At 37.4% G+C, this 17819-nt stretch overlaps 1 protein-coding gene across 1 annotated transcript in view; it reads right to left on the bottom strand.

Annotated features, from left to right (window-relative positions):
* Nucleotides 1-442: 442 nt before the first annotated feature.
* The window catches only part of LOC135834894 (collagen alpha-5(IV) chain-like), a 31250-nt gene continuing 13873 nt past the window's right edge, over nucleotides 443-17819 (bottom strand). Inside the window, exons 2-31 of the mRNA XM_065348875.1 lie at nucleotides 11714-11908; nucleotides 11573-11617; nucleotides 11283-11504; nucleotides 11149-11211; nucleotides 10769-11011; nucleotides 10448-10609; nucleotides 10250-10379; nucleotides 10033-10182; nucleotides 9759-9935; nucleotides 9522-9686; nucleotides 7597-7946; nucleotides 7276-7525; nucleotides 6988-7181; nucleotides 6703-6909; nucleotides 6495-6600; nucleotides 6097-6276; nucleotides 5902-6017; nucleotides 5704-5794; nucleotides 5469-5626; nucleotides 5184-5382; nucleotides 4901-5100; nucleotides 4720-4819; nucleotides 4401-4586; nucleotides 4227-4338; nucleotides 3976-4153; nucleotides 3636-3897; nucleotides 3379-3564; nucleotides 1403-1580; nucleotides 1188-1302; nucleotides 443-1113 (exon numbers count right to left, since the gene is read on the bottom strand). Coding sequence (XP_065204947.1) covers nucleotides 799-1113; nucleotides 1188-1302; nucleotides 1403-1580; nucleotides 3379-3564; nucleotides 3636-3897; nucleotides 3976-4153; nucleotides 4227-4338; nucleotides 4401-4586; nucleotides 4720-4819; nucleotides 4901-5100; nucleotides 5184-5382; nucleotides 5469-5626; nucleotides 5704-5794; nucleotides 5902-6017; nucleotides 6097-6276; nucleotides 6495-6600; nucleotides 6703-6909; nucleotides 6988-7181; nucleotides 7276-7525; nucleotides 7597-7946; nucleotides 9522-9686; nucleotides 9759-9935; nucleotides 10033-10182; nucleotides 10250-10379; nucleotides 10448-10609; nucleotides 10769-11011; nucleotides 11149-11211; nucleotides 11283-11504; nucleotides 11573-11617; nucleotides 11714-11908 — 5235 coding nt within the window. The 3' untranslated portion in view covers nucleotides 443-798. The remainder of the gene's footprint in view (nucleotides 1114-1187; nucleotides 1303-1402; nucleotides 1581-3378; nucleotides 3565-3635; nucleotides 3898-3975; nucleotides 4154-4226; nucleotides 4339-4400; nucleotides 4587-4719; nucleotides 4820-4900; nucleotides 5101-5183; nucleotides 5383-5468; nucleotides 5627-5703; nucleotides 5795-5901; nucleotides 6018-6096; nucleotides 6277-6494; nucleotides 6601-6702; nucleotides 6910-6987; nucleotides 7182-7275; nucleotides 7526-7596; nucleotides 7947-9521; nucleotides 9687-9758; nucleotides 9936-10032; nucleotides 10183-10249; nucleotides 10380-10447; nucleotides 10610-10768; nucleotides 11012-11148; nucleotides 11212-11282; nucleotides 11505-11572; nucleotides 11618-11713; nucleotides 11909-17819) is intronic.

Here is a 17819-nt window from a genome sequence, read left to right as displayed (position 1 = left end):
ATGGTGGCGAGTTTGGGCAGTTTTTAGGGGTAGGGATGATTCATCCCTGTGTTGTTACACCCAGATTGCAACCATATTTCAGTTCTCAAGAACCTATGTTGAGAAATAACCACCCCCATAAAAATATGGGCAGCTTGAGTTGACATGGTGGTGTATAGCAAGTTTCCATTAAAATTATTAGGTATCATTTTTTTTTTTTTTTTTTTTTTAATTGAACATCAATTTAAATACTCAGGTACTTTAAAATAGCATAACTAACCTGATTTTTTGGCTAAGAGGGTTTCTGGGGATGCTTTACAAGTGTGTGAAAAAATTTCAACTTGAGATAATATAACGCTTCCAGTCGTAAGTAGGTACCTATTTACGATGCATGGCATTTCCCCTCCAATACTTAATTTATGAAGTGTTCTCGTGTTCCTCCCCTTCAAAGTTTTAAAACAGGTACAACATATCAACAGTAGGTATATTACAAACTTAATTTATGGGCAGTAAAAAATATTGGAATTAAGTACATAAAAGTTATCACAAAAATGATTTTGAAAATACACAGGTATTGTGTTTTTTAAACAAAAGATTATTTTCTGGTAATAACAAAGTGTCAAAAACATTGACACTTCAATTTGACATAAGTTTTCTCTCTCTCTCTCTAAAATTTAATTAATTCGTAAAATCATCACATAAATTACACGTGTACAATACATTATCATTTTAAACTTTTAAAAATATGTAAATTATTAACAAAGAGATATATGAACGTATTTACAAAATGACTAGCAAAAATTTGATTTTATTACTACTCTAGAAACCACGGCCGGACCTGTAATAACGTCCACTAGGCTGTCGTAAAACAACCTTACGTTCTTTCTTTCTAAGACATACTCTACATCTACTTATTCTAGTTTGTCCGGTATTGCCTTTCAGAACCTGTTCTTTTGGTTTTCTGAACTGATCTGGATCTCTGATGGTAGCCAACCAGTAAGAGAAAGCTGATGAGAAGTAGTTACAAGTGCCTTTACCATGACATTCGATAAATGGAGCTGTGCGGAATTCCTTGAGACAGGATCCGGGACTGACCAGCGATTGTCCACCTCCTTCAGCTCCGGCATCGGTGTGCTACAAAAATGGAAAGGTATTAGTAAAAGTACGAGATGATTGAGGAGTCTTATTACTGATAAAGAAAATCTTACCATAAGGAAACTAAAACCGGACCATAATTCTTCCCAACCTCCTGGACAATCTGGAATCGACGATGTTTGACTGTGTACAGCGATAGCTCTGGTTTCGGCTTCGCAAACCGAACATCTGCGACAAAATAAAATAAATATAGATACAATCGTGAAAAATAGGTACCCAACTATGATGTTGATATGTAGAGTAAGTATGTAGGTATGTATGTATGTACCTAGATATATATTTCTTGACATCGCTCGCTTGAATGCTGGTCATCATCATGGGCATAGGCTCAGGTGTGCTTAACCAATAACTGTAATCGTTTCTGGTGGCGTAATCACAAACGTTGTTCAAGTTGCAGAATACGAAAGGCATCGTTGAGAATTTCATCAGACAACTTCCTGGGGCTCCTGTAACCATTAAAATTGATCGATCATAATTAGTGATTGAGAAAGAACTAGAGAAAAAATTCATCTCAAACACAGCTGGCAAGAGTGCTTTAGAAATCGAATTTGACTGTAATTTTTCTAAGCTCAAAAACTTCAGAAAAGATGAGTTTTGGATTTCCGAACTGTTGCAGAATTATATTTAAAAGTGACCTTAAGACTTATCAAAATGAGTTAAAATTTCGCAAGAAATTCAAATATTTGAAAAAAAAGTTTTTTGAACATTTTTGAAGAGTGCCCCCAAAATTTAGTGACGTTTTTTGGGGTTATTGAAAAAAGGTGTCGAGTGACCTATCAAAATGGGTTAAAATTTTACGAAAAACTCAAATATTTCAATCAGAATATTTTTCGGGTCTTTTTTCACAAATTCCAAAAATTGTGACCTAATTTTGAACCAAAGATAGTTCAAAAACGCTCAAAAAAACATTTTTGTTGAAATATAGGTATGATTTTCTGCGATTTCAACCCATTTTGATAGGTCGCATAATCCCGAAAATCACGACCCAGCTTTGGATGCAGAGTTATTCAAAAATGCTCAAAAATAATTTTCATCAAAATATGTATTTGGATTTTCGTAAAATCTTAACCCTTAATTGCATGACATTTTAAAATTCAGTGAAAAATTTTTTTTTTGTTAGTTTTGGTGGTCTATAACATGGGAAAAATAATGAAAAAAATCATCCCCCCAAAACAACCCCCGAAAAGGGTGAAATAAAGTGTGTTCCACATATGGCACATTATGTATTCAATGATAGAAGTAATGTTCCATTTTCGGAACATCTGTGCCGAAATTCAACTAAAAATGATTGAAACAAGTACACAGCCAGTATGAAAAGTAAAGCTATGATTATACTGAACTTAGCAGTAAACTTATTCCTTATATTTATCACTCAGGGCCAGTCGCAGAATGCGGATTTGAACTCAGTTTAACATAAACTCGGTTTAAATGCGAAAAAAAATTGTTCGCTATCCAAAATTATGTGAATAAGTTGACGGTCAAGTTTACAGCTAAGTTCAGTATAATCATAGCTTAATAAAACAGTATTTGAGTACTCGAGTGAAAAGAAGGAGTTTGTGATAAGAGAAAGTTATCACCTTTTTGGAAAAATTTGTTCACTGAACCCATGATGTTCCAGATTTGGAACACTCTTTTGGAAAACTTTGTTCACTGAACTCATAATGTGCCAGATTTGGAACACTCATATTTTCGGTCACCAAGGTAATATATTTGCAGGTCGGTCGTTTTTCGTTCATTCTACATCAACTAGAGACCGCCAACTACTTAGAAAAAATTTTTTCAGGTCATTTACGGTAGATTACAGCGCTTCCACAGAGTTTTGAAAACGTGAGAAATCAGCTGTTTTTGAAATTCTCGCCTGGCTGAATGTGAATGTTTGTATTTTTTTTTTATATGGAGGGAATTCTATATAACTTTTTCTGTAGAATGTAGAAACGTTCCGAAAATGGAACATTATGTTTCCGAGCAAAAAAAATATTTTTTTAACACTTGTAGAATTTTTCAAAATGAACGTTCCATATTTGACCCATTATGCAATTAAGGGTTAATCCATTTTGACAGGTTGCGAGACACTTTTTAAAACATCTTGAAGACTCGATCTTGTCTTCCAAAATTTTTCAAATTGGATCAAAAAAATTCGATAGAAATTTGTGGAACTTGGCTGAAATTTTTACCCATTTTAATAAGCCACATGATACTTTTTACTCAGGTTGAACTGTTAACTAAATGATAAGTTTAATTTACCAAGATCTTGTCCGTGAGCTTTAGCATTGCCCATGAAATGCAACAAAGAGTATCCAGACCATAATTCCCTGGTATTGGCGGGACATCCGGGTACGAGTTCACTTTGAGAATGATGCGTGAAGAAAAATCCTCGATGTGGTACCGGTCTCGCAGGTGGTGCTGGATCTCCTCGTCTTCCAGGCGGTCCTAAAATAAAAACGTAATATTTAATTGATCATTTTTTTTTTTTTTTTAAATAAAAATTAACTTCAATTTACCACTTATTCCTTGCGGTCCTCGAATTCCAGAATACCCCGGAGCACCAACATCTCCCTTAAATCCTTCAGGTCCGTACGAACCATCAAGTCCTGGAAGTCCTGCATTACCTTTCGCACCTTTCGTTCCTCTAAAGCCTGGGAAACCAGGTTCACCCTCAGGTCCATAAATTCCTCGGTCACCGGGTAATCCTTTTTGTCCAGGTATTCCTCGATGAAGAGATAAATTGAAAGAGCCCATTTCTCCTTGCATACCCTTTACTCCCTATGAAAAAAAATTGAAATTTTGTAGCTCCATTATGTTTAATACCTGTATGATTTAAAATTGCACTTTCAAATTTACTTTTAATCCAGGCGATCCTTGAATACCAGTGAAACCTGCTCTACCAGTATCACCTTGTTCGCCTTTTCTTCCTATCAATCCAGAGAATCCTGGGAAACCAGTATCTCCGATAGGTCCTTTATTTCCTTTCACACCAGGTAATCCGACCGCTCCCCTGTCTCCTGGTTGACCTTTAGCACTGAAAATTGAAATCGAAACTGGATTATTGATGATTTATGAATAAAATTGGATAAATGAATTATAATTCTTACGCGAATCTAGAGATTCCAGGCTCTCCCTCATCTCCTTTTAAACCAGATCTGCCTGGGTTTCCATCAAAGCCAGGCGTTCCGGGTAAACCCGGTCGTCCAGGTATTGATGGACCTAGAAACAATATCCAAAAATTATTTCGCTGAATAATATTTGATTTTTCACGCCTAACATACCTCTAGGTCCGGTTTCTCCTTTGATGCCTTTAGTTTCTATGCCGGGAGGACCCCTAAGTCCAGGAGCTCCATTTGGTCCGTAATCACCAGGAGCTCCTTTTTGGCCAACAAGGCCTTGGGCACCTGGAAATCCATCGAGAGCTGCATCGCCTTGTTCACCATGTTCTGCGTTTTCTCCAGGAGGGCCTGCAAAGAACCGAAATGTTCTGGATAAGTACAAAGTTATCCTGGTCATTTGATATCGGAGACAATAACAATTTATGCACATCACTCGAGCGAAATTTTTTCGAAAAAATTGATTCATGCTTTATTATGTTACCTCGTAATCCTGGAGGACCTTGTTCACCTACGAGTCCATCAATTCCAGCAGCTCCTTGTAGTCCAAGCGGCCCTTGGGGTCCAGTATCTCCTCTTTCACCCTGAATTTCAATGAAATTGAAAATTAATGAAATAAGTACATGCAACGACAAATCAATATTCAGCATTCAATTATATCATACCTTGAACCCACGAGGTCCACGAAAACCTTCAGCACCTTGGGGTCCAGGTTGACCCTTGAAACCAGCAATTCCTTTATCTCCTAGATCACCTTTCACTGTTAGAGGGTATATTGTAGGTCCAATATCACCGCGTGGTCCTTTAGCTCCTGGCACACCAGGAGGTCCCATAATACCACGGAATCCTTGATCTCCAGGTAGACCTGTAAAAATGTAAAAATTCAAAATGTAGAATATCAACTATGAACTATATGCCAATTGAATAAACTCAAATTTGATATCTCACCCGGTGCACCCATTTCTCCAGGATCACCCAACTCGCCTATTTTGCCTTTAGATCCAGAAGGACCAATATTTCCTTGAGGACCGGGTGTACATGCGCGGCAAGGTTTTCCAGTGCGGCCTGGTAATCCCACATATCCTTTCAGACCTTCATCACCTTGTTCTCCCTTAGGACCCACTGATCCTAAATCTCCCATGGGTCCCTGATTGAAAAACACAAATCATCAATTGAAAAAAATACCAACTACTACATGTACATATTTACAAAAAACAAGATTTGTTGCATTACACGTTGTCCAGGTATTCCGTCGAAACCATCTCTGCCCGGTTCTCCCTTCATTCCTTTAACTCCACGAGATCCTTCATATGATGTTCCATTATCACCGGGTAAGCCTGGGAATCCATCAATACCAGGTTCTCCAACTGCGCCTTGAGATCCAATACGTCCTTCAAGGAACATTCAATTGATAATGAAATTGAAAAATCAAAATATGCCGGCTTGTGATATTAACACTGGTACCTACCTGGTTCTCCAGTATCCCCTTGGGGTCCACTGAACGAAGATTCTCCAGGAGGTCCTGGTAATCCTAGCACACCTATATCACCAGTAGGTCCCTAAAAAAAAGTCCATTATGTAAAATGAGACATTATACACAATATTCCATACATCTCACTGGTCCGCAATGAACACTCAATAAATTATCATATCAATAAATTTTCACCTTTGGCCCGGGTGCACCTTCTCGTCCAACAGGCCCGGATATTCCGATTTCTCCACGTTCACCTTTCACTCCAAAAGGTCCTCCTGGTCCAGGCCTACCGGTTTGTCCTTTCAAACCTGAAGATTCAATTGGAAATCATTACAATTGTAAGAAATCATTGAATAGGTTAGGTACATCAAACTTGTGAATTCTAACCTTCATCTCCAACTTGTCCATTTTCTCCTGGTTCACCGGCTATTCCTATGTATCCGTCTAATCCCCGTTTACCCTTTTCTCCAGGAAGTCCGTCATCTCCTGTGATTCCAAGCACACCTACTTCACCAGGTTCTCCTTTCGATCCTTTGAATCCGATGTAGCCAAGTTCTCCAGGAAAACCTACAAATAAGGCACAACATCTTTAACAATTGATTTTGTCTCCCATATTGGCAACATATTGACTGATTTTGGACTATTACAAGCCATAAAAAGTTCAAAAAACATTTTGAAAAAAAAAACATTCTTCAGACAGTTTTGGACAATTGTGGCTCAAATATTAAATTATAAGAGAATTTGCGCAGATTGGAATAAATTGGTAATTACTTGTACAATCTCACCTTTTACTCCTGGTTCCCCAATATCTCCTTTTTGTCCAGGCGCTCCTTGACTACCTGGAGCACCTTGGAAACCTTGACGAGTGATACCAGGTTCACCTTTTTTACCCTAAAAAAATTATAACGATGAAATAAAGCTGTTGAGAAAATGTTGAACATAAAATGACAAAAAAGCTAATAGGTCTACTAGGTATAATGATTTTTTACTAACCGATGTTCCAGGTTCGCCTGTCGGACCAGGTGCTCCCTTTTGGCCCACATATCCCGGTATACCAGCAAACCCAGCAGATCCTGGATAGCCTTTAACTCCTTCTTCTCCGATCTCTCCTTTATCTCCGGGTGTTCCGAGAGTACCTCTTTCTCCTTGTAAAATATATCTGCCTGGATCACCCCTGTCTCCTTTATCAGCCAGTGGTGCCTGAAAACAACTTTCGAGTTGAACACAAACGAATGTTTGGGTTAACAATTAACATTGAGAGGTTGAATGTGACCATACAGGTATTCCAGCCGGTCCTTGTGGACCTGGTTGTCCGAGCGCTCCTTTAGCTCCAGCACTGCCAGTTTCTCCTGCGATGCCTGGTAAGCCTTGTACACCTTGGATTACTTCTCCGGTTGGTCCAGTGAGGCCTCGGGATCCAGGTTCGCCATTATTTCCAGGAAAGCCAGGATATCCTTTTCTACCGATGGCGCCTAGAAATTCGAAACGCAGTCAACAATTAATTAATACCTTGAAGACTTGATTTATTGTACCTATAATGAGAACAATAAGATATGAAATGTTCACCTTCGTCTCCCTGTTCCCCTTTTATTCCTTTATCTCCCTTTAAGAACAACAAAACATCTAATCCTGGTCCACGTGGACCTTGTTCGCCTTTTATTCCGTGTTCTCCTTTTACTCCTTTAAATCCTGGGGAACCATCATCACCTCGAAGGAAGTTTGCGTCGATAAATGCGGATTCTCCCTTCTGTCCTAGAGTACCCGGAATTCCTGGTGTACCATCACGACCTGGTATTCCATATTCTCCTCTGATACCCTGTTGAAATTTTGATTATAGTTCAATTCCTACATGATGGAATTTTTTAAGCATGAGTATGATGAGCATACCTTTACACCTCTTGGTCCTGCAGGACCTGGTTCTCCATCCGGGCCTGGAGGACCTTGAAGACCAGGTTGTCCAGTTTCGCCTAAGAAGCCAGGTTCTCCTATTTCTCCTTTCTCCCCTATTGTTCGCTGCGAATCCGGGTATATTATCGTTCCTGGTTTACCTTTGGATCCTGGTTCGCCTTCTGGACCCATAGGTCCATTACTTCCCTTTAAACCTTTTACTCCCTGTCTGCCTGGATTACCAGATTCACCCTTATCGCCTCTAGGCCCAGGTAAACCCTGTAGCCCAGGTGGACCAGAATATCCATCGGGTCCTCTTACACCATAATCTCCTCTTATTCCGGGTGAGCCTGGAACAAAAAGATGCAGACAAATGAGCAATATTCATTTTAAAAAATTGAGGCTCGCTTGAAACGGAAATTTGAATTGGAAAATTTTCTGAATAGGTTGAATGATATTTTTATGTGCATATTATGAGGCAAATTAATATGCATGTTTTATAATATTTTACGATGACTGTACCACACGTGTAAAGCATCTTTAATCATTACCATTATTTTTATTCAATTCAAGAACATATAACATGACGATGATAGTTTCACTAACTCGAATATGATAAAGATTTCGTTGGGAAAAAATACATTTCTATGAAAATTACATCGTATTATATCAAAAAGTAACATAAGTACAATGTAGCGATAATAATTTTTATCTGTAGTTGAAAGACCTTATTATCAGACGACCTACTTTGTCTTATGGATTGCATTTGAAAAAAATCACACTATTGGTTTCATAGATAATCAAATGAGAATTTTTTTTTTTAATTGTTCAAAGATGCAAAATCATCAAACAACTGAACAGGTCCGTAAGCAACGCATTAAGCAGAGAAATCCAACAACTTGAACGCAGTACAGTAGCGTGCAAATTAGTTTGGGACAGCAGCAAAATCACAACATTACACCATTTTTCAACAGCTCGCTACAACAATACCGCTAACAATTTTGAAAAAAAAATTACAGGGGGTGACAGCCCTATCCTTTACGAAAATTTTGATGTGTTAGAACCAAAAAAAATAAGTTTCTATAAGCTCATAAAAGCTCACTGAAATAAAAATCAGAAAATTTTCAGTCTTTTAGTTTTCCGCATTTACCGGACGAACCGTACGTCCTAGCAAAAATCTGATGACATTATGCTGAAAGAGAATTAAATTCTCTACAATTTCGTTTCTATGAAAATTTCGCAGAATGCTCGGTTTCAAAACTGTACACCTGTAAAGTTTGAGTAAAAAACGTTGCTGCAACTTTTTTTTAGTAAAAAAACCAACTTTTTTAAACTAAAACTTCAAAGACGTGCAGTTTTGAAACAGAGCGTCCTACAAGAATTTCATGTTAACGAAATTGTAGAGAATTTAATTCTCTTTCAGCATAATCCCATCAGATTTTTGCTAGGACGTACGGTTCGTTCGGTAAATGCGAAAAACTACAGTAGCGTGCAAAGGTTGGTTTTTCTAGTAAAAAAAAGTTGCAGCAACGGTTTTTTACTCAAACTTTGAAGGCGTGCAGTTTGGAAACCGAGCGTCCTACGAAAATTTCACAGAAACGAAATTGTAGAGAATTTAATTCTCTTTCAGCATAATGTCATCAGATTTTTGCTAGGACGTACGGTTCGTCCGGTAAATGCGGAAAACTAAAAGACTGAAAATTTTCTGATTTTTATTTCAGTGAGCTTTTATGAGCTTATAGAAACTTATTTTTTTTGGTTCTAACACATCAAAATTTTCGTAAAGGATAGGGCTGTCACCCCCTGTAATTTTTTTTTCAAAATTGTTAGCGGTATTGTTGTAGCGAGCTGTTGAAAAATGGTGTAATGTTGTGATTTTGCTGCTGTCCCAAACTAATTTGCACGCTACTGTAGGTGGTACTAACCTGGTGGACAAAATCCGCAATCATCTCCTCTGTCTCCTTTCAGTCCAAAAAGTCCAGGAAGTCCGGGAGCTCCATCATCTCCAGAAATACCAGGAAATCCGGGTAAACCAGTAGGACCTCGAGGTCCTGTAACCCGTCGACCATCTCCCGCTGCTCCTTTTACTCCTAAAAATTAAAATTCGATGTAACAGATACGAATATCATTTTGACAATTTCATCGGTTAAGAAAATTCAAACCTTGTGGTCCAGGATCTCCTCGATCTCCTGGTTCACCTTTTCTTCCATTAAACCCTGGTGATCCACTGTATCCTGGTGGACCAATAATAGTTGCTCCTGGTCTACCTTTATCTCCAGGAGGTCCCTCGACTCCTGGTGGACCTGGTGATCCAACTCGTCCAGGAGGTCCATTTAATCCTAAGTAAAAAATAGAGAGTCGCCTTTATAATGTCTAACAGTGTTGTTATTGGTCATCTCGGTGCTATGTACATATAAAAAATATAAAGTTTTATACCATTCATTCCTCTATCCCCTTTTATCGATCTTCCTTTTGGTCCTGGTCTTCCTGGCTGCCCTGGTGGACCTGGTTCTCCAGTTTGTCCTATGAAGCCTTGTAAACCTGGCTCACCATCCTTACCAGGTTCTCCTTGCCCACCGGTGAAACCTACAAAACATTCCAGTTTGAAGAAATACCTTACTCAGTTTTTGGAATTTTTCAATTGACAATTTACCAAATGGTCCTTGAGGTCCTACTGGCCCAGGCAAGCGTCCAGTATCTAATCTTGGATCATATTTTCCAGGCAGACCGACTGGTCCTTGAGCTCCTGGCCTACCCTGAAATCCTGGTTCACCCGGTGCTCCCTGCAAAAAGTGAGTATTCGTATCCAGAAATAATCGAAAACCTCCGATCAACAAAAATAATGGCTTACTTTTTGACCGTCGGGTCCATTTTTTCCGAAATTACCAGGCGCTCCTTTAATTCCTTTCATTCCTGGTGGCCCTTCTGCGCCAACTCGGCCTTCTTTACCTACAGGTCCTTGCATTCCAGTTTCGCCAGGTAGACCTTTTAATCCTTTGTATCCTCGTTGACCCTGTATAAGTGGGGATGCATGAAAAATATGTTTTCAGAATGAACATTCTTACCCCACGAAGATATAAAAAATATCACAAGTATCTGGTTGAAACTTTAAATCTCATGGGGTAATATGGACTGTCATAAAAGGAGATTTTCGATAGTAAAGTTTCCTTACCTTAGGTCCATTATCTCCAGGAAAACCTTTAACCCCAGGTCTGCCTGGTTCTCCTGTTTCTCCTTGATCTCCTCTTTCCCCTTTGGTGTCAGTAAGTGTAGGTCCTTGAGTTTGTGCACCACCGTAAATTATATCACCAGGTTCACCGACATCACCATACTCTCCCGGTGATCCTTTCACACCTTTGGTTGGAGGACCTCTATCTCCAGGTTCACCTCGGGGTCCTGGTTGACCTGGGCGACCCTAAAATGTTCTTGTTTAGATTATCTCACGTATATAATGATGTCACTGATGAAATCTCAGAAGAAAAATACTCTTTCTCTGAAGTTTCATACCGAACATCCTGTATGTATGGTAGACAAGATGTATTTAATGCATACCTCATCTCCGGGTGGCCCTTGAATTCCTGGCAACCCAACAGCTCCAGGTGGTCCAGGTAACCCCTATCACAACATTGATTAAATTAAATCAACGCGAATCTACAATAAGCTTACATAAAATACTGAAAATTTACCGGTTGTCCATAATTTCCAGAATCTCCGCGATCTCCTTTAACAAATAAACTGTTGGAACCACCTTCTCCAGGATCTCCTCTTGGTCCTCGATCCCCATCTGCACCGGGTAATCCTTGCGGACCCATTGGTCCTACATCTCCAACTTCTCCTTTGGTTCCATTCGTTCCAGGACATCCGTCCAAGCCTTTTAGTCCAGGAAATCCTTTCAATCCGGCAAATCCCTACAAAATGGATTTAGTTACTTGAATAGGTGTGGAATTTTTTTTCTAAAGTGAAATTCAATACTTACGGGTGCTCCTTGAGATCCGGGGAAACCGCGTGGCCCTTGATCACCCTATTTGAATCAATTTTCATGTTATTTTCATACGTATCGGTTTATTTATTTAGTCAAATAATCGCAAATAAGACGTAATCATGTGGTTCCACTTACTCTTTCACCTTTATCACCCATAATTCCAAATTCTCCGCGATCACCTCGAACACCTTTGTATCCGGGAGGTCCATCGGGGCCGTTTTCACCAGGAGGACCTTGCATTCCTTGATATCCTGGGGGGCCACGGGCACCCCCTTCTCCTTTGATTCCTGCGCACTCGGCACATGGTCGATCTACGATTCCGGAGACAGCCTAGAACATGATAATAATTTTCAAATATGGATTAAAATTTAGGTATAAATGAATGGGTGGTAGATAGATAAGGGAAAAGTGGCCAAACGTAGCCACTTTGAGGGGTTTTCAGATAGGATCTGGCAAGCAATAGATCGCACTTATTGGGTTCAAAATAATATTAATCGAAAGCAGAGAGAATTTCCTACCTACTTAAACCTATCAAACGCCTAATTTTTGAAAAATAAAGTAAATTTTCAACATGAAATTCTATTTTGAAAATTGCAATTTCGACGCCCAAAAGTGGCTATTTGAAAAAATGAAGAACAAAATTTCACTAACTTGGCTTATTAGAATGCTAAATGGTCCACTGAACCAATTACTAACGATTTTAAATCGTTTTGAGGTTTAAAACTGTTTCCATTCAGTTCGAAGATTCAACCTTCTTCATCTGAAGTTTCAACTCGATTCGCAACCAAAAGTTTTCATCTCCAAGATATGAACATAAATATTTTTTTTGCTATACCCTTCTCAATCTTTTCAATTCTCTAAAAAAATCGGACAAAAAATAGTTTTCTACTAATTCGAGATCGCCGAATTCCAATCTGGGGTCCATTTTAGGGGTAGGATATTTTTTCATCAAAAATTGAATCTTTTTCAGTAGAAAGAAGCTTCATGATGAACATTGATTCGCAATCAACATCGTTTTCTCCAGAAAAATGAGGATAGGTATGTACTAAATAGGCCAACTTATGAAGCTTTTCAATAGGAAAAAAATCAAAATTTTAACAAATTTACCTGAAAAGCTGAATTCTGGTTTATACTCTATTCTCGACGTCTCCTTAATTTTTTGATATGCTAATCAGCACATAAAGTTACTCAGGCTACACTTGACGTAATTTCATCAGAATTTAAACAGTTTTAAACCTTTATAGCTAATTTTTGGTACTCAAAAATGTGGTCACACTGATTTTTACCACATCTCCAAAAATCTCTTCCATATACCTAGACTCACAAAGTGGTCACAATTTCAAAAGTGTGCCATTTGTGGTTTTCAAGTTAATCCTGCTTGAACTTTACAAAATCCCCATTTTTCTCAAAATTTAAGTACCCCTGTCCCTGATTATTCTACTTCAATTCGATCAAGAAATGGTTTCGGGCAGTTTTGGAGCCTCCAGCAGATTGTTAAAACTTCAAATTTCCACATCAATTCAGATTCAGCAAATAAAGTTGGAAAGTTGAAATTCACTTTGAACTCTAATTTCAGCACGCCACCAAGTAAATGCAGGTGATTTCATGTCCTTTTGGAGCCTCCAGCTACTTTTTGAAAATTACAAGAGCCTCCAGTAGATTTTTGAAACAGAAAATTTTCCCGAAATTTCATCAAATGGAGATGGAAAGCCGAAATTAACTCTGCACTCCAATTTTAATTCTCACAGCCTCCAGACGATTTTTTAAATTTGAATTTCCAAAATCAGATTTTATGATTTTTTTTTGAAAATTGGAACTTTCAAAAATTCACTGACAGCTTCAAAGGCTTGAAACCTCTTGTAGTCGACTCAATAGCGTGTTTGAAATTAGAATCCAGAGGAATTTTGGCTTTTCAATTTCATTTCATTTGCAGAAATTTTGTGGAAATTTTGATTTTCAAAAATTTGCCGGAGGCTCCAAAAATACTCGAAACGGTTCAAAATTGCTTCCAATCAGTTTTTAAGTCAATTTGGAAAAATTTGATTTTTTTATAACTTTTGACTAAATTTTTTTTTGAATTCTCCAAAATTTTAAAACTATTGTGACGTTATTACCCAAAATTTTAGCTTGTGATGTATTTTTGCATTCTCTTTCAATCTAGCTTTGCCTGGCTCAATAATTTTTATGCGAGTCCCAACGCCTTTCCTTAATGTAACGAAACAACGATTTTTTCAAATTGTCCAGATAAGGAAAAAAAACTAAAAATAATCAAAGTGGTCCAATATTGAAATTCGATCGAAATTACCCGTTCTAAAATCAAACACTTTCTTCTCCTTTCATCCTCTTCCACTTTCAAGAATTTTTAATTTACGAAAAACCATCAATAAAAATGTTGAAAAACCCTTTCACTCGATGAAATGAACTCATCACAAGACAAATCCCATTTTCAATACCAAAATGTCAAAAAAAGTTTAGGCTTAAATTTATTCAGTTATCTTACTTTGACTTCTTTCTGACGTATTTCATGAAAAAGTTGATAAAAATCAAACTCATGAGCCTCCAGTGACTTTTTGAAAGGTTGTATGACGTTTTTTTGAAAAATTGAAATTTCCTAAAAGTAGCTGGAAGCTTCAAAACCATTTGAAACCATGTAGTCTGCGAAGTAAATTTCAGCTTGCCAACTCCATTTGATAATTCAATGTTGGGGACATTTCAAGTTTCAAAAATCTACTGGAGGCTCCAGTAATTTTCAAAAAAGTCGCTGGAGGCTCCAAAACTACTTGAAATCCACCAGCAGTCAACTTCGTAGCGTATTGAAATTAGTTTGCAGAATGAATTTCGACTCTCCATCTCAGTTTGATGAAATTTTGGGGAAATTTCAAGTTTCAAAAATCTACTGGAGGCTCCAGTAATTTTCAAAAAAGTCGCTGGAGGCCTTAAAATAATTGAACCCACCTGAAGTCGTCTTCAGAGGGTGTTAAAATTGGAATGTAGAGTAAATTTCAGCTTTCCATCTCCATTTGATGAAATTTTGTAAAAATTTAAAGTTTCGAAAATCTGCTGGAGGCTTCGGGAATTTTCAAAAAAAACGCTAGAGGCTCCAAAACGACTTGAAATTTACCTGCAGTACTTTGTAGCGTATTGAAATTAGTTTTTAGAATAAATTTCAGCTTTACAACTCCAATTTGACGGAATTTTGTGGGAATTTCGAATTTCAAAAATCTGCTGGAGGCTCCAGAACTGCTCAAAACGGGTTGAAACCGTTTCCAATCGATTTGGCATGTCGAAAATAGGTTATATCCCAAATTTCAGCTTTCTTGGTCAATGTGGCAAAATTTTGATTTTTTCCCTCATTCTTGGCCAAAATTCGATTTTCAAAAATTCACCAAAAATCGAAAAACGCACTTTAACACTTGAAATTTTGACAGGTGGTAAATTTTTGCATGATCTTTCGATCTAAGTACCTTCGTAAAATTTGAAAAAGTTCGTGCAAGTCCTATGTTGAAACGCAAAATCTGCGATTTCGGCTAACCTGTCAATCAAAATGGCCGCCATTTTATAAGTAAGGCCAACTTTTTTTTTGGCAACTTTGCTTTGAAATGTCCCTTAGGATGTCCCCTTTAAGAAAAAAGTTGTCCCGGAAGATCGGCGGGGGGGGGGTGCAATTACTCCTATTGTCATATGCCGGACTATAAATTTGAATTTCCAAAATCAGATTTTATGACTTTTTTTTTTGGAAATTGGGACTTTCAAAAATTCACTGAAAGCTTCAAAGGCTTGAAACCTCTTGTGGACGACTCAATAGCGTGTTGAAATTAGAATCTAGAGGAATTTTGGCTTTCCAACTTCATTTTTTGCAGAAATTTTGTGGAAATTTTGAGTTTCAAAAATTTGCCGGAAGCTCCAAAAATCCTCGAAACGGTTCAAAATTGCTTCCAATCAGTTTTTAAGTCAATTTGGAAAAATTTGTTTTCTTTATAACTTTTGACTCAATTTTGATTTTTTTTTTTAAATTCTCCAAAATTTTAAATGATTATGACGTTAGCACCCAAAATTTTAGCCTGTGATGTATTTTTACATGCTCTTTCAATCTAGCTTTGCCTGGCTCAATAATTTTTATGCGAGTCCCAACGCCTTTCCTTGTAACGAAACAATGATTTTTTCAACTTGTCCAGAAAAGGAAAAAAAACTAAAAATAATCAAAGTGACCCAATATTGAAATTCGATCGAAATTACCCGTTCTAAAATCAAACACTTTCTTCTCCTTTCATCCTCTTCCACTTTCAAGAATTGTTAAACGAAAAACCATCTTCAATGAAGGGTCATTCCACGTCAATTGGACCAAGAAGTGGTAGGAGGGTTCGGTGATTTTTCTGAAATTTTTCCTGTGGAAAGACCTTTTGAAGGGATGACCAATGGCGCAAATCGCAGCCCTATAGCCCATTTTTAAAGGCAGCCAGGGGGTTTCAAAGTTTTCAGTGAACCTAAAATATCATCCATTTCAGCACTAGATTACTCGATAACCACGGTATCTACCAAAATGGAACTTTTTCCAATAGTTAGGGGTTTTGAAAGGCTTTTTGGTGATATCATAATAATCAGTGTTGCCACTTTTTTTCGTATACCTACGAAAAATAAGCTCAAAAAGTTTCAAAACGTAGTTTTTATATCGTTCCGACTCTCAAAAATTCTGAAAAAATATACCTATTATGGACAACTTTTTATGCTGAACAACATATTAAAAAATTGGGATGGTACCATGTTGTAAAGTTGATTTTAAAAAATTTTAAGTTTGCGAAAAAATGCATTTTTTTTATTTAAAACATGAAAAAAAGTTTTGATAGGTGAAGTTGATCCATTTAACCCCTATTTTCACGTATCTGTTAAAAAAGTTGAAAACCCCCTTTCACTCGATGAAATGAACTCCTCACAAAAAAAATCAAAATTCGAAAAAATTCAATTTCAAACAGTGGCGTAGCCAGGATTTTCTCAAGGAGGGGGCAAAACCAGATTTTTAGGCATGAAAAATCGAAATGAGGGGTAATTTTCTGGAAATCTATTGTAATGTGTGGTGATTTCATGAAAATGAAGGCAAAATTACTGCTCGAGCGAAGCGAGAGCGAAAATTTTTGGAAAAAATGGGTCCAAATAGTGAAAAAACGTCCATTTTTGCATATTTTCTTTCAAATTTTCGCTCGCAAGGGGGGGCATGGCCCCCTTCGCCCCCTCCTTGGCTACGCCACTGATTTCAAACATCAAAAAAAGTTTAAATTTATTCAGTTGTCTTATTTTGACCTCTTTCTGACGTATTTCATGAAAAAGTTGATAAAAATTACACTCACAACAAAAAAGTAAAAATTCGTTCATTTTTTGAATTTTTTCGAATTTTGATTATTTTGTGATGAGTTTATTTCATCGAGTGAAGGTTTTTTTTCAACTTTTTCGACGGATACGTAAAAAATAGGGGTCAAATAGGTCAACTTCACCAATCAAAACTTTTTTTCATGTTTTAAATCAAAAAATCGTATTTTTTCGCCATCTTTGAATTTTTTTAAATCGACTTCACGAAATAATGCCATCTCAATTTTTTAATATGTTGTTCAGCATGAAAAGTTGTCCATAATATATTTTTTTCAGAATTTTTGAGTGTCCGAAAGATTATGAAAACTACGTTTAGAAACTTTTCGAGCTAATTTTTCGTACGAAAAAAAGTGGCAACACTGATTTTGATTATATCACGAAAAAGCTTTTCAAAACCCCTAACTATTGGAAAAAATTCCATTTTGGTAGGTATCGTGGTTATCGAGTAATCAACTGCTGAAATGGATGATATTGTAAGTTCACTAAAAACTTTGACACCCCGTAGCAGCCTTCAAAAAAGGCTAGAGGGCTGCGATTTGCGTCATTGGCCATCCCTTCAAAAGGTATTTCCACAGGAAAAAATCCAAAAAAATCATCGACCCCCCCTCCCTTACCACTTCTTGGCCAATTGAAGTGGAATGCCCCCTCCATGTCCCCTGCAAATGCACCTTGAGAACTGTGGATTGGACAATTTGTCATCTCTCATCGAGGTCTTTCCACACATAAAAAATATTTTAGAGAAATTTACGATCCTAAGTGCAAAAAATTTAGCAATTTGACAAGGAATGGCCCTTTGGGTAGGTGGCCGATGGCCATATTCGGGCACTTTACCTTAAAGTGTATCTTAATTCTTAATACTTCGAATGCTTCATTTTCATTT

Source organism: Planococcus citri, chromosome 2 (genome assembly GCF_950023065.1).
Source record: "Planococcus citri chromosome 2, ihPlaCitr1.1, whole genome shotgun sequence".
NCBI classification, from domain to species: domain Eukaryota; kingdom Metazoa; phylum Arthropoda; class Insecta; order Hemiptera; family Pseudococcidae; genus Planococcus; species Planococcus citri.
The sequence above is the reverse complement of the archived record's forward strand: the minus strand, read 5'-3'. Positions and strand labels throughout refer to the sequence as shown.